The sequence below is a fragment of the Antechinus flavipes genome, chromosome 2 (assembly GCF_016432865.1).
Source record: "Antechinus flavipes isolate AdamAnt ecotype Samford, QLD, Australia chromosome 2, AdamAnt_v2, whole genome shotgun sequence".
NCBI classification, from domain to species: Eukaryota; Metazoa; Chordata; class Mammalia; order Dasyuromorphia; family Dasyuridae; genus Antechinus; species Antechinus flavipes.
Genome location: NC_067399.1, coordinates 648,851,591 through 648,867,791, shown reverse-complemented (window position 1 = coordinate 648,867,791; position 16,201 = coordinate 648,851,591). Strand labels below are relative to the sequence as shown.

General features: G+C 32.0%; 1 protein-coding gene across 3 annotated transcripts in view; it reads left to right on the top strand.

Moving 5' to 3' along the window:
- GRID1 (glutamate ionotropic receptor delta type subunit 1) overlaps window positions 1-16,201 on the top strand; it is a 1,107,390-nt gene that overhangs the window by 937,386 nt on the left and 153,803 nt on the right. For all 3 annotated transcript variants that reach the window (XM_051982367.1, XM_051982369.1, XM_051982368.1), the window contains exons 9-10: window positions 11,043-11,144; window positions 13,389-13,586. In XM_051982367.1, the coding sequence (XP_051838327.1) occupies window positions 11,043-11,144; window positions 13,389-13,586 (300 nt within the window). The remainder of the gene's footprint in view (window positions 1-11,042; window positions 11,145-13,388; window positions 13,587-16,201) is intronic.

The window sequence follows — 16,201 nt, the reverse complement described above, 5'->3', positions numbered from 1 at the left end:
ATGGGTACTTACCCTTTGTTTATGATTTCCTTGGGATACAGATCCAGTAATGGCACTGCTGAATCAAAGGTTATGCACAGTTTTATAGCCTTTGGGGCATAATTCCAAATTGCTCACCAGAATGGTTGGATTATTTCACATTCCACCAAAAATGCATTAGTGTCCCAATTTCCCCACACCCCCTCCAATATTTATCATTATATTTTCCTGTTATCTTATCCAATCTGAAATATATAAGGTGGTACCATAGAGTTGTTTTAATTTGCATTTCTCTAATCAATAGTAATTTAGAGAATTTTGTCATGTAACTATAAATGATTTTAATTTATTCCTCTGAAAATTATCTGTTCATATACTTTCACTATTTATCAATTGGGGAATGACATGCATTTTTATAAATTTGACAGAGTTCTTAATATATTTTAGAAATGAGACTTTTATCAGAAACACTAGCTGTAAAGCTTTTTTCCCGTTTTATGCTTCCCTTTTAATCTTGTTTCTATTGGTTCCCTCTATTCTTAAATAGATAGTATTTGGGAATTTTCTGTAAGCAAACATTTTCACCAGTATATGCCTTTCTTTGGTTAAGTGACCTTGAATTTATATAGGCTGCTTCTTGGTTGACAGACATTTAGTCCAATCTGGGTCTATATTCAAAATTTTTCTGGTTGGGTGGAATCTAGATTTTGTCTTTTATATTAAAAGTTTCCAAAATCCTATTGCTTTTGCTGTTGTGTGGTGTGGTGGTATAATTGTTTGATGTCTGTTAGCTAGACAGTTTCTAAAATACCCTATCTCCATTTGATCAATGCTGATTACTGTTTATTTCATATTCTGTTGATGTGAGCATTTGTTCAGGGCATCTATTAATTAACTTTCTGAAAAAAAACTTTTAAAATAAATTCTCTTCCAAATCATGGACTACTTTGCTTTCATAACTATTCTTCATTTGTCCCCCTCTAATGCCATTTTTATTAACTTTACTATATCTCAGTCTTTCTCTTAAGAAAATGCTACTCTTCTATAAAATATAGCAGTCAAGCCTCTAAACTTTCAGAGGAATAGACAAGTAGCATTATATCAGGAATCAAGGATGTTCTCACTCTGAATTAGGGAGCAGACCAACTGACTTCCTATTTTATAAAAAGGAATGCCATTTTAATGTTTACCTATAACTTAGCTTGTTCTTTGAACAAGAGCTATTCTCCAATTTTTATAGCAAGAACATTATTAAAAAGAATGCTCTTAAGTTCCAAATACCCATATCACACACACACACACACACACACACCAGCAACTTGAATATCACTACCACCCCAGATTGACTTAGAAAATATGTTTTCTAGAGTCCAGTGGTTTTTCAAATTCATTCTACAACTGGTTGATCCTGAGAACACTTGTTGGTCATAATCAGATTTAGAAGTCGTATATCTCCTCTCAAGTGATGATTGTGTTATAACCTTTGGTTCCACATTTCTGGTAAGGATAGAGCAGACTTCCAGTGTGAATGAAAACTGTAATGGTCTTATCAAATTGTAGCAGCTCGCGTTTTGTTTAACCGTGCTGGAAATTAGTTTTTCAGGCACTGATCTTGACAGGTCAGCTGTCAAAAATTGGTGTATGTGTCCGTAAATTCATCGATCCTATAAACAAAATCTTGTCCACAAGTACAAGTAGAAGTCAAAATTGACACACTTAGATACAAATGAAATGGTCTGGAGCTGGCAGATGTAGAGGCTGGAATTCTTTGGGCCAAAGGTTTCTTCAAGTCCCATTTATCAACCTTATCTGCATCACTTATTTCTTATAGACTGAGTCATGTACCTCTGCCTAGCAAACAGGGAGAAACCACAGCTCAAGGGGAAGAGGGACAAATCCTTCTTTCTCTAAAATATGGGGTACTGTGAATGCTGAAAAGGCAAAAATTATTGTGGGAGGAAGGGACTTCTTTTTATCTTTTAATTTGAATGGAATATTTTCTCTTCTCATTGAATGTGACATATATCTAGTGCCTTTACGAAGTTCCTCCAAATCAACATTTATTTAAAATTAAAATCACTTGTCCTATATTGGGGTCCAGAGTGACAGGTTTGTGGGAAGAAAGAATATCCCTCAGTGACAGACTCAATCTCTGATCCCTTGATACATTCTATTTGGCTTTGTATATTTGAAACTCTAAAGAAATAAACCTACCAACTATGAGCAAAAATTTTGCTCATAAATATTTTAGGTTGAATCAGCTAGAATTGTCCAGAGTACATATTCAATTTTCTTCTACTTTCTTTTTTTTTATTGAAAAAGTATTCTCTAAAGTACTATCCCCACCCCCAAAATAAATTTGTTTATGAGGGGCCAATAATCTCTACAACTGCTGACCAAACATTACCTACAGGGCAAGCTAATTAGTGTAGCTGGCAAATGTTTTTGTTTGTTTGCTTGTTTTTCTTAATGGAGATATGAAGTCTTTATCTGAAAAATTGTCTATAAAAATCCCTTCCCCCATTTTCTGTTTTTCTTTTAATCTTGGCTACTTTGGCTTCTATATGTATGAAAACTTTTAAATTTAATGTAACTGGAATCGTCCATTTTACACCTCATAATACTCTCTTGTTTATTCATAAAATTATTTTCCTATCTATAAATCTGATAAGTAATCATGTTCTTCTAATTTCTTTATAATATCCCCCTTTTCACACAGGGTCATGTATACATTTTGAACTGTTTTGGTAAATAGTACAATATATTGGTCTATGCCCAATATTTACCAGACTGCTTTCCAGCTTTCAAACAATTTTTAAGAAATAATGATTTATTATCCCAAAACTTAAGTTTACATTTCTCAGATACAAGATTACTACAATAATTTACTATTGTGAATTATATTTCTACTCTGTTTCACTAATATACTTTACTTCTTAGCAAATTAGTTTTGATACTTATTGCCTTTTGGTACCATTGATAGATGGTAAATGCTAAACTCTTCCTTTACTTTTTTCCCATTAATTCCTTTGATATATTTGACTTTTTATTGTTCTGAAATAGAGTTATTTTTTTAATTTAGTAATTTTTTTTGCTAATTTAATTGGAATGACTTTGAATAAACAGATTATCATTTTTTTTTCATTTTTATGATATTGTCTGATTTTATTTGTGTATAAATATTTTACAATTATGTTTATGTAGATTCTGGGTTTGTTTTGGTAGATATACATCTAAATATTTTATACAGTCTACAATTATTTTAAATGGGTTATGTCTCATTACCTCTTCTTGGAATATCTTGTTGGTGTTATGTTGAAATGCTAATGATTTATGTAGTTTTATTTTACACAAAATAATTTGATAAAATTATTGAACATTTTCACTATCTTTTTAGCTGAATATTTAGAATTTTCCAAGGATTTTCATCATATCCTTTGCAAAAAGAATAGTTTTATTATCTCATGTCTATTGGGATTCTTTCAGTTTCTTCTTCTTCCCTTATTGCTAGTGCTAGCAGTTCTAACACAATATTGAATAATAATGGTGAACAATGGATATCCTTGTTTCACTCCTGATCTTATTGGGAAAGTCTACACTTATTCCCATCATAAATAAATTTTCCTAATGATTTTAGGTAGAAGCTTGTGATCAATTTTTAAAATTCATTTATACCTATGATTTAGAGTACTTCTATTAGAAATGAGTGTTATATTTTGTCAAAGCTTTTTTTCTGTTTTTATTGATATAATCAATTATGTTAATGGTGTTCTTTATGTTAAATCATCCCTGCATTTCCTGGTCATTCCCACTTGGTCAATGTACAATCTTTGTAATAGATTGTTGTAGTCTCCAAACTAGTATTTTATTTAACATTTTTATATTCATACTCATTAATGAAATTGGTTTTTAATTTTCCTTGTTGTTGCTCTTTATGGTTTAGGTGTCAGTACATTAAATGGATTTGATATAAATCCTTCTTTGGTTATTATTCCAGATAACTTATTTAATAGAGGAATTTTGATCTTTACTTGATCTTTAAATGTTTAGTAGAATTCACTTGTAAATCCATCTGGTCCTGATGCTTTTTTCTTTTTTTTTCCTTTTTGTTGAGGTAATTAGGGTTAAGTGATGTACCCAGGGTCACACAGCTAGGATGTATTAAATGTCTGAGGTTAAATTTCTACTCAAGTCCTGCTGACTTCAGGGCTGGTGCTGTATCCACTGCGCCACCTAGCTGCCCATGATGCTTTTTTCTTTTCTTTTGTTTTCTTTTTTTAATTCTTAATCTCTATGAACTATTTTTATTTTTTTATTATAGCTTTTTATTTACAAAACATATGCATGAATAAGTTTTCAACATTGACCCTCACGAAACTTTCTTTTTTTTTAATTTAATTTAATTTAATAATAACTTTGTATTGACAGAATCCATGCCAGGATAATTTTTACACAGCATTATCCCTTGCAATCACTTATGTTTCGTTTTTTTCCCCTCCCTCCCTCCTCCCCCCCCCCCAAGATGGCAAGCAGTCCTATATATGTTAAATATGTTGCAGTCCTCACGAAACTTTCTGTTCCAAATTTCCCCTTCTTTCCCCTATCCCCTTTGCTAGATGCCAGATATTCCAATACATGTTAAAATATGTGTTAAATCCAATATAAGTATACATATCCATACAGTTATCTTGCTGCACAAGAAAAATAGCTCATTTAAAGCTTTTTCAGTTTCCTTTTTGAATAGATTTATATGTTCTATTTTCTTTTATATTAACCTTAGGAATTTTGTACTTTTGTATAATTGAGTAAAATAACTTCTTATAATTGTTTTGATTTCATCTTTTTTAGTGACATTCATCTTTTTCATTTACTAGTAGTGATCTGTTTTTCCCTATTTTTAAAGATCATATTAATCATTGTTTTATCTATTTCATCTTTTTTTTTCACAAACCAATTCCTAGTTTTATTTATTCGTTCAATTTTTGTTCCTGATTTTATAAATTTTACCTTTAATTTTTTAGGATTTCCAATTTGATATTGAATTGATAATTTAAATTTTATTCTTTTTCTAGTTTTAATTGCATACCTAATTCACTGGTGTATTCTTTATTTTATTGATATAAGTATTTAGAGATATAAATTTTCCTCCTTTTACTGCTTTTGCTCTGTTCCATAGATATTAATGTTGTCTCGTTATTATAATTCTTTGTAATATGATTATCGATTGTTTCTGATTTGTTCTTTAAACCAGTCATTTTTAAAGATTGGGTCATTTAATCTCCAATCAATTTTTAATTAGTGTTTTTGTAGTCCCTTATGGAATATAATTTCCACTGCATTGTAACTTGAAAACGATGCATTTAATTTTTCTGCTTTTCTGCATTTAACTTTAAAGTTTATATGCCCTAATACATGGTCATTTTTTTATTTATATGGTCAATTATAGTAAATAGTAAAGTTACCATGTACCACTGAGAAAAATGGTATAACCCTTTCAGGTGTTCTCTAGCTTTTCTAAGATTCTATTTAGGGCAGCTAAATTGTACAATGAATAGAACATTAAACTTGGAGTCAGAAGTACCTTAATTCAAATTTACTAATTCTGTGGCCTGGATAAGTTAGCAATTCCAATTTTCTCACTCCCAAAAATGTCCTATTCAATTCTTTAAATTCTTTATTTTTTACTTATTTTTGTTAGATTTATCTAATTCTGAGTGGGTAAGGTTAAGTTCCCTTCTATTATAATATTATTACCCAATTCTACCTGTAATTAACTTTAAAAAATTAGATGCTACAGCATTGAGTGCATATAGGTTCAGTACTGATATTGCTTTATATTTATGGTGCCTTTTAATGATAATGTTTCCTTGTTTTTCTTTTTTAATTAAATCTATTTTAGCTTTTACTTTAAGATCATAATTACCATCTCTTTTGTCTTTTTTTAAATCTCAGCTAAAGTATAACAAATTCTACTCTAGTCCTTTATTTTAACTTTGTATGTATCTCATTTTGAAATATGTTTCTAGTAGACAATATATCATCAGATTCTGATTTTTAATCCATTCTGCCTATCCATTTTTGTTTTATTAGTGATTCCATGTCATTCAAAAATTCAAAGCTATAATTACTAGTTGTATATTTCCGCCCACTCTATTTTTCATCATTATTATCCTTCTGACCCCATCATTCCTCACACATCTGATTTCTAGTCACCATTTCCTTAATCTGCATTCTCTGAAAGAACCCCTCCTTTTTGTTTTCTTCTATTACCCTCTTATTCCTTATTCTACTCACTCCTCTAAGAATTATCCCTTTATCCGCTTCCCCTATACTCCTACTTCCTAATATACACACTCTTCTAAAAATCCCTCCTTTATCCACTCCCCTACCATCCTATTTCTTTATAAATTTATATATTTTATACCCAGGTATATATATTATTCCTTCTTTAACCCAATTACCATAATAGTAATATTCCTGCTTTCATCATGCCAGTTCTTCCATTTGTGATTTATTTAAGATAATTGCTCCATTATGCCTCTCCATACCTAATTTTTTTTTAGATTCATTCTTTATTTTTAGAATCATTTCTTCATACTCAACTTAAGCACATATCTTCTATCTATGTATATTCTTTAAAATTACCCAAATAATGATAACATTCTTAAGAATACAAATAACATTTTCCTACATAAGAGATAAATAGTTTGACCTTATTGAAACCCTTATATAAATGTTTTAATTTGTCTTTAACATTTGCTTTATATTTTTCCTAGATTTTACATGTCAAATTTTCTTTTGAAAATGTTTCCACTTTTTGTCACATACATACCTGAACATTGTTTTAATTCATTAAATATCCATTTTTCCCATTCATAATTATACTTAGTTTTCCTGAGTAAATTATTTTTGGTTGCAAATCAGCTCTTTTGGCCTTTGAAATATTCTGAGCACTTTGATTCATTAATGTAAAAGCTGTTAGCTCTTTTATTATCCTGAGTGTAGTTCCAGTTTTTAAATTATTTTTTCTTGTTTGTAGTATTTTCCCTTAACTTGGGAGCTATGGAACTTGGGTGTAATGTTTTTGTGAGTTTTCATCTTGGAATCTCTTTTAAATGATAATTGATGTTTCTAAATTTCTATTTTACCCTTTCATTCTAGAACTTTAGTGAAATATCCCTGAATAATTTCTTGTAATATCAAATCTAAACTTTTTTTATAAAAGATAAATTTCACATATCTTATTCAGTCATCTTTCCTTCTATTATTAACTCTGAATTTTGCTATATGACTTTGTACAAATCCTATGACTTCTCTGACCCTTGCTTTACTCAACAATAAAATTTTGAGTATTTTATTCTGCATTTATATGCTTACAGTTACACTTGCACACAGGTATTTGCCCATGCATATATATGTGTGAATATGCAAATAAGTATATACATCAATATATGCACACTGTGTATATTCACATTTGAATCTCTATTTCTATTTAATCTGTATAAATATCTATCTAATAGGGTGGTGTTGAGGGTTATTTGAGATAACATAAATGAAAACTTTTTAATTAGACAGAGATTTATAAAATGTACACAGTGGAATTTTGGTAGCTTTGGTAGTGCCGTGATTTTATAAGTGCAAACCTTTTTACGTTTAAGGGATTTAGTAGACTTTATAATAAAATCAATGACTCAGCAGGACAATCTGACCAGTACAGAAGCCAATATGATCTGTGGCATCCTTAGGGGTGGTTTATGTCCAGGTCTAGGAAAGTGATCATCCCTCCCTTGATTCTGTATTGGTGCTGCCATATCCAGAGAATCCCATTCTTTTTTACCAGCTACATTTCTTCAATAGCATTGTTAGATGTTTTAATATCCAGCGAAGAACAACTAGGATCATTAAAAACAATTAGGATGAAGATCTCACCATCATGCCATCTGAAGATGAGCTAAAGGAATAAGATTGTTTGCATGGAAAAGAGAAAATGCATAGAGGGAATATGATAGTGATTTTCAAGTATTTTAAACCAGATTTGACTTGATCAGTTCGACTCCAAAGAACAGAAACAGGAGAAATAGATGCAAATAGCAAAGAGAAGGAAGGGAGGGAAGGGGAAGAAGGGGAGAAAAGTGCTAACAATTAAACCTAGACATGTGGAGGTTGGGCTGCCTTAAGATAATAGATTTTCTCACATTGAAGGTCTGCAAGTTGGGGTTAGAAAAAGGCTTTTTAAATTTTGGATTTCTTTTTTGGTATGGCATGGACTACCTGGTTTTTGAACTCTCTCTCAACTCTAAAAATATGTGATTCTGCCATATAAGCATACATGCATATATGACAATGTACATATATTTACAATTTCATATATGGATTTATATATGAAGAAACCTCTACAATAATAATAGCTAGTATTTAAATAACATTTTGAGGTTTGTAAAACACTTTACAAATATCTCATTTGATGTTCCTAACAATTCCTGGAGAATGATACTATTTTTATCCCCATTTCATGGATGAGAAAACTGTGGCGAATAGAGATTGCTTTGTCTAGGGTCACAGAGGTGCTAAGTGTCTGAGCCCAGATTTGTACTCCAGGCTTCCTGACTTCTGGTCCAGTGCCCTATTTTCTATGGCACCCCATAGCTGCCTCTATTGCCATCTATGTTGGAATCTCAATGTCTATAAACATTTGTTGCCAGAGGTAGTATACTGTTTGTTGATTCCCAACATTGGAGAACATTTAGCTCCCCTTTCCCAAAATTTAAGGGAGAATTCTATTACTACATATTTATGATAAAGTTCTTTTTCCTTCATATTTTTAAGAACTGGAGTGGAGTTGTGTGATATGAAAAATAGTAGAAGGAACACAAGATTTGAAATCAGAGGAGATGGTGTGGATTCTTGTCTCTGTCATGTCAGTGAACTTCAGTTTCATCTTCCATGAAATGAGAATGTTGAATTAGATAACTTTGGATGTTCTTGCCACCCATAATCTTCTAATTCTATGTTCTTCATGTTCTAAGATTCTGGAATCAGAGTAAAGCCAAGGGAAGAGAAGAGAAAGGGATAAGCATATTTGTTGTACCTACTATGTACTAGAAACAGTACAAAGATCTTAAAGCCCTGTGAGTCAGGCATTATTCCTGCCTTTTGGTAATCATAAAGTTTATAATAAAGTCCACTAAATCCCTTAAAATCATGGTTCTACCAAAGAAATCCTCATTTTATATTTTTAAAAATTGAGGCAAACAGAGATTAAGTCATTTTCCCAGAATCATATAATTAATGAGTTATCTGAGACCAAATTTTACCTCAGATCTTCTTGACTCAATTCAATTTTCTATGCCCTGTATTGCTGAATATTGCTGAATATTGAAAGTTTACTGAAAAGACCTTTAAAGTTCTGCCATTTTGAATTTGCCTTGAAGTTTGGGTCATTGAATTTATTTGAGACTTCTCACATAGAAGTCCTGTTCTTTGATTCCATCTTTATGTGTCCCTGGTAATATTTATTCTTTCTCCCTCTACTTCCGAAGCATCTAAAACCATGTGTTGATCAGTAGCTAAAATGTTAATAAGAGGCACAAATGAAAAGAGAACTTGGATTTATTGTTTTTTTTTTTCTGGATCAAAGGTTTTTCCAGAATTCTGATCTATAATAATGAGGGAGTTACTAATATTTTATTGAGATAACACTGAGAAAGGAAAATCCAACAGTTCCTTTAAGATTAGCTCCTAGAATCAGGTCCTTTGTTTGTATCAAATGTTGTAAAGTTGAGAATATCAGAGCATAGACCCTTTCCAGCCAGAATGGATGTCACATTCTACATCAGCATTTCCCTTCTCAAACTACTATCAAAATATAACATAGTAAATTTTCCTTCCATGGATAACTGCCTCCAGATGCTGAGTCACTGTGTTCAGGACCCAGGTTTTGGACCAGAGAGTTAAAGCAAAGAGAGACAGAAATAGGGGACAAGAAAAGAGGGAATAAGAGATTATGTTTACATTTCTTTGTCTCCTTAGCATTTGTGTTTGGAACTGAGACTCATTCAGTAATAGGATATTTTCAAAAGAAATAACACCATCCAATATCCTGTGAGAAAAGGTTTTTCTTGGGATATCCTTTCTAAGTTTGTAAGAAAATCACAAATATTTTATCATTTTACAAAGAAAACTTCTTGAGGGAATGTATCCTATAACTTCCATACCATGCCAGATATATGAACTTCTCTCCAGATTGTTTTTTTTTGGGAAGTGATGAAGTCTGCTACAGACAGACAATATGCAACTCGGGATGAACTTTGTTATTTCCATTTTGTTATTCCATATATATATATGTATGTATATATATATATATATGTATATATATATCCCAGTGTGATAATAGAAGGCCAAAAAAATGGTGATTTGAAGTAGTAAGGTAGCCTTGGGATAATTGTAAGAAGAATGTAGGAACTTACTTTTGCACCACTGAAATGTAATTAATAAATGATTTCAATTACATCAATAAGATATAATTATTCATCACAATACAATAAAGCAACTGAATGAAATGCTGATCTTTTTTGAACAGTCTTCTGTCCCTATAAATCATTGGGAATTTTGGCCACAGCTATATGCAAGCATTTTTATGCTTGTGCTTATTATGATCCTAGTATCTGAAAAATGATACAAAATGGGTCTTAAGCTAAGGAGGAGTAAAGTAGGAGGGTAGGAAGAGGTACTTGATATAGCCTGCCATTCAGTAGATTTCTAGTTAACAAATTATGCTTGCTCATTTTGGGGACTAAAAGTTAACATCTTTATACTATGGAATATATTTAGATATCACTAGTACCCTTTAAATATAGCACTCTGAGGCTACGTCCTATTCATGCCTATAGCTATAGATTTATTTTAAGTCCATGGGAAATCCCATGGGGTTATTGATTAAATTGTTCCCACTTCTTAGTTGGATAGATATATATTTGATCTGAGATGAGGAGAATAGGCAAGACCTGATGGAACATGGAATGGACATTCTTTTGTTTATGTCTTCATTCTTTTCTCTTCCACAGCTGGCAACTTGGGACTCGGAGAAAGGTCTGAATGGCAGCCTTCAGGAGAGGCACACAGGGAGCCACCTCCATGGACTGACACTCAAAGTGGTGACTGTCTTGGTAGGATCATGTTCAGGAATCAATAGCTCTATCTTGTCTATTGCTAAATGCCCTTGCTCTTTCTAACATCCTATCACCTTGTTTAACTAACAATATTATCTCAGAAGAGAGAGCCTTGGATAATAGATCTAGAAAATGTTTTCACAACTTGGCTCCATACTAGCCATATCAGATATATTTCCATGTTCCATTCTCTTATTTCCAGATATGATTTCACCTCAATTCTGGCAGTAATTATGAAGATAACAGTATTTTCCTCCCCCTCCTAGACAGAGGTTTTCCTTTCTCCTTCTACCCCCAGTTACTTAAGCACATTCAATTAATGCAAACAATTCCTTGAACTTCATCACCAGAAGGGCCACACTAGATCTAGTCAATGCATGGTAAAGGAATAATGACAAATGTTAGCATTTCATATTGTTACCCATAAAGTCAAACAGTTTACATTGTATCATGAAAAAGAAGAAAACATACATTTATGGTTGATGCTCAACTCAAGTGCTATGTCTTAATTCCATTTTTCTCATTAGATCATAATGGGATCTTAATGAAATATTTCTTGAGATAACTTATTATATAGACTGCTCTTTTTTCCCCCTATATTATCATAGCATAAGTTAATATACTTGGAAATCTATGAGAAGCATCTGATTTTCTTAAGTGGAATCCTATTAATTATAAGTAAATATCATCTGAAAAATCACCACATATGTGAATACAGGTTAGTAGATTAGATTATAGGATACAGCATACTGATAAGACTACTAATGAAGGAACCAAGGGCGATACAAAACATTTTAATTATTCTTTCTTTTTCAATTTGCACATACATTTTATCTATCTCCCACCCTCCACTGAAAAGAAAGGAAGGAAATAAGTCTTTATGATAAATATGAATAGTCACACAAAAAAATTCTTACATACAAAAATATATGTACTTCTTTCTTGGTCTTGAGCCCATCACTTTTCTATCAGTAGTCATCTAAAATGTCTCCACAAAAATTCATGTTCTTCTAGTCCTTTATGAATGGACAGAAGCATTACGATGGCTATATGTTTTCCTATATAGTAAACATTTAGAACAACAATGAATAAACCTCAAGGTTTTGAACTAAAGATGATTATTTTATTGTTTGGGAATTGGGTTTTACTTATACCATCCTGTACAGATCCTGATAACCTATAAATATCTGATCTGATATCTTAAAACATTGTCCCTCCAAAGAGTAAATTATTATATTTTATTTATATTTTATTTAATATTTTCCTGTTACATTCAAAACAATTTTTTTTACATTTGATTTTTTTAAAGGTTTTTGAGTTCTAGGTTCTCTCTCTTACCCAAATCACAATTAAGAAACCACATGTGAAGTTATACAAAACATTTCCATAAAAGTCAAGTTGTGAAAGAAAACATAGATCTTCCACCCTAATGAAAATAAAATCTCTCAAGAAAAATAAGTTTAAAATAGAGAGATAGAAATAAAGAATGCTTAGATCTATATTCAGATAAAATCAGTTTCTTCTCTGGGTATGGATAAGTTTTTTCATCATAAGTCTTTCAGAGTAGTTGTGGATGATTATACTATTGAGAATAACAAAGTCATTTATAGATGGTCATCCCAGAACATTGCTATTACTTTGTATACAACATATTTTACTTTTTTCATGGAAAACTTTCCAGGTTTTTTCCCGAGCATTTTTCACATCATTTCCTAGAGAATAATAATATTCCATCAGAGAAATTTGTTTCAAAATTTTTACATTTATTATTGCTAATTGTATTTCTCCCCATTTATTCTCTTTACTTTCTCCCTGTCCCTCCTCAAAAATATTTTTCTATTGACCATTCCCTCCTTCAATATGTCCTTTCTTTTATCACCCTTACCCCCTTCCCATAGTCTATCCTCCTTCTATTTTACTACAGGGTAGAATAAGTTTCGATACCCCTATTGAGTATGTATGTTATTTTCCATTTGCGCCAATTCCATTGAGAGTAAGGTTGACTTGTTCCCCCTCTTCACCCCCCTTATCCACTATAAAAGCTTTTTCTTGCCTCTTTTTAAAGGCAGATATAAATTATTATTTTTGTAACTATTCTTAAATTATGGTAAAGTCCATTCTCTGTTAATATTTTAAGTACCCATAGTTCCAAACCAGTAAGCTTTAACATTCTCACCACTCAATTATATTCTTTGAAAATAAGTGGCTTTAATATTAGCTTAAACATTGTATTTTTCTCAGGAAGAACCTTTTGTGATGGTGGCAGAGAATATCCTTGGGCAGCCCAAACGCTACAAAGGCTTCTCCATTGATGTCTTGGATGCCTTGGCCAAAACTCTTGGATTTAAGTATGAGATTTATCAAGCTCCTGATGGCAAATATGGTCACCAGCTCCATAACACTTCCTGGAATGGAATGATAGGGGAACTCATTAATAAGGTAAGTATGCTATGAGAATGGTGAAGTAAAGTGAAGAAATGAGACCTATTGGAACTTTTGTGATCTATTACTTATTGAATCACTGAGATCATAATGATATAGTCTGAGTCTCCTATGTATCTGTAGAATAGCATAATAACCAGGATTGTGTATGGTGTCAAAGATAGCTTATTTTTTCTGTATTTAGGAAAACTTCATACCTAAAAAAAATTCTTTCTGTGTTGAGAAGGATACCCAGAAGTGGAGATACAGTATTATCAAATTCTCTAAATATATCTGAGTCATTTGGATGGATACATATTGTAATATGCCAAAAAAAAAAAAAACAAACTCCAGTGTTTTTATCCAATTTCTTGTTTAACTGGTGCAGTCAGTAATTAAAATCGTCTTGGTAAGAGTATCTTTCCATTTTAGACAGAACTGAGTTATTGATTCTGGCATTAAGTATTTCTTGGATTGAGCATTCTAAAATGTGTCAGGGCATGATGACCCTTCAAATCTAGAGATTCAAAATCCAAGAAAGAATCGGCCAACTTTTTATTTTTGATAGACAATTGGTTTCCATTAATCAAACAGAAAGACCTAAGGGTTCATTGACTCTAGAGGCTTACTACTAAGGGCTGCATGGATTGCTTATAATTTCAGCTTGTATCCAGTCCTATTCTCAAAGAGATGAAAGTATATTAGTCTCTATAGTTCCATCCTCATGTTTATGCTTAATTCTCCATCACTAAGTTTTGTTATCACCAGTCTTTCTCTGACCCATTCTTCCATGAAGTATCTTTTGGAGTGAAAAACAACAAGACTGCCTATTACTCTCCAAAATGACTTTAGTTTCACTGGTCCTTAACTAGCATCTAAGTTTTGAGGACCTGCCATTCCTGAGAAGGAGAGAAAGAAGGGTGCTATAGTTGAAAAAGCATTGCATTTGAAGTCAGAGGACAGGATTCAAAATATTGTTCAGTAATTTCCTTAACCTTGAACATATGAATCAATCTTTTTGATCCTGAGTTTCCCTATCTGTTAAAAAAAAAAAAAGCAAGTTTTATTTGATGATCTCCAATGTTTTTTCCAACTTTAGTCTATGATCCCATGATTGTGATATGTAAAAAGAGAACTCACACTGAGAGGACTACACTCTGGCCAAAATCAGAGTTTATTTGTCTAATCACATAATTGTGTGATGTATACAGTTAAGTATTGAAGGAGTTTATTAGGCAGAAAGCTCATCATGAACTAGAATTCTCAAGAGAGGGGGAAGAAAATAAGCATTGATATGTTGCCTATTATCTTCCAGCTACTATGTAAGTACTTTTTAAACAAATATTATCTCACTTGATCTTCACAACATCCTTTTTTTGTAGTGGAAAGGGACTGGAAATTGAGTAGATGTCCATCAATTGGGGAATGGCTGAATAAGTTATGGTTTATGAATGTTATATAATATTCTATAAGAAATGATCAGCAGAATGATTTCAGAAAGGCCTGGAGAGACTTACATGAACTGATCCTGAGTGAAGTGAGCAGAACCAAGAGAATACTGAATTCCATAACAACTAGGTTATGTTATGGTCAACTCTGATGGACTCTTCTCAACAATGTGGTGATTCAGGCCAGTTTCAATGGTCTTGTGATGGAGAGGACCATCTACATCCAGAGAGAGGACTGTGGAGACCCAGTGTGAATCACAACAAAATATTTTCAACTTTTTTGTTGTTGTTTGTTTGCTTTTGGTTTTCTTGTTTTTTTTTTTCCCTCCTTGATCTGATTTTTCTTGTACAGCATGATAAATATGGAAATATGTATAGGAGAATTGCACATCTTTAACATATATTGGATTTCTTGCTGTCTAGAGTAGGGGATCAGGAGAAGGGAGAGAAAAAATTTGCAATATCAGGTTTTGCAAGAGTAAATGTTGAGATATTGTATGAGGATGTATTCTGATGGAAGTGGATTTCCCTGACAAAGAGACTTAACTGAGTTTCATTGGAGAAATGATGGACAGAAACAGCTACACCCAAAGAAGGAATACTGGGAAATGAATGTGAACTATTTGCATTTTTGATTTTCTTCCCGAGTTATTTTTACCTTCTGAATCCAATTCTCCCTGTGCAACAAGAGAACTGTTTGGTTCTGCAAATATGTATTGTATCTAGGATATACTGCAACATGTTTAGCATATATAGGTCTGCTTGCCATCCTGGGGGGGGGGGGAGGAGGGAGGGAGGGGGAAAAAACGAAACATAAGTGATTGCAAGGGATAATGTCGTGTAGAAATTATCCTGGCATGGATTCTGTCAATGCGAAATTATTATTAAATAAAATAAAATTTATTATTAAAAAAAAAAAAAGAGTAAATGTTGAAAACTATCTTTGCATATAGGTTGAAAATAAAAAAAAGCTATTATTTAAAATAAAACCTTGAGTTTCAGATTTTCTCCCTCCATTCCCACTCCTCCATTGAGAAGGCAAATATGAAGTTATGCAAGACATTTCCATAAAATACACATTGCAAAAGAAAATATAGATTTCCTCCCCCAAAACCTTAAGAAAAAAAAAGTAAAATGAAAAGTATGCTCCATTCTTTATTCAGATGCAATTAGTTCTTTTTCTGG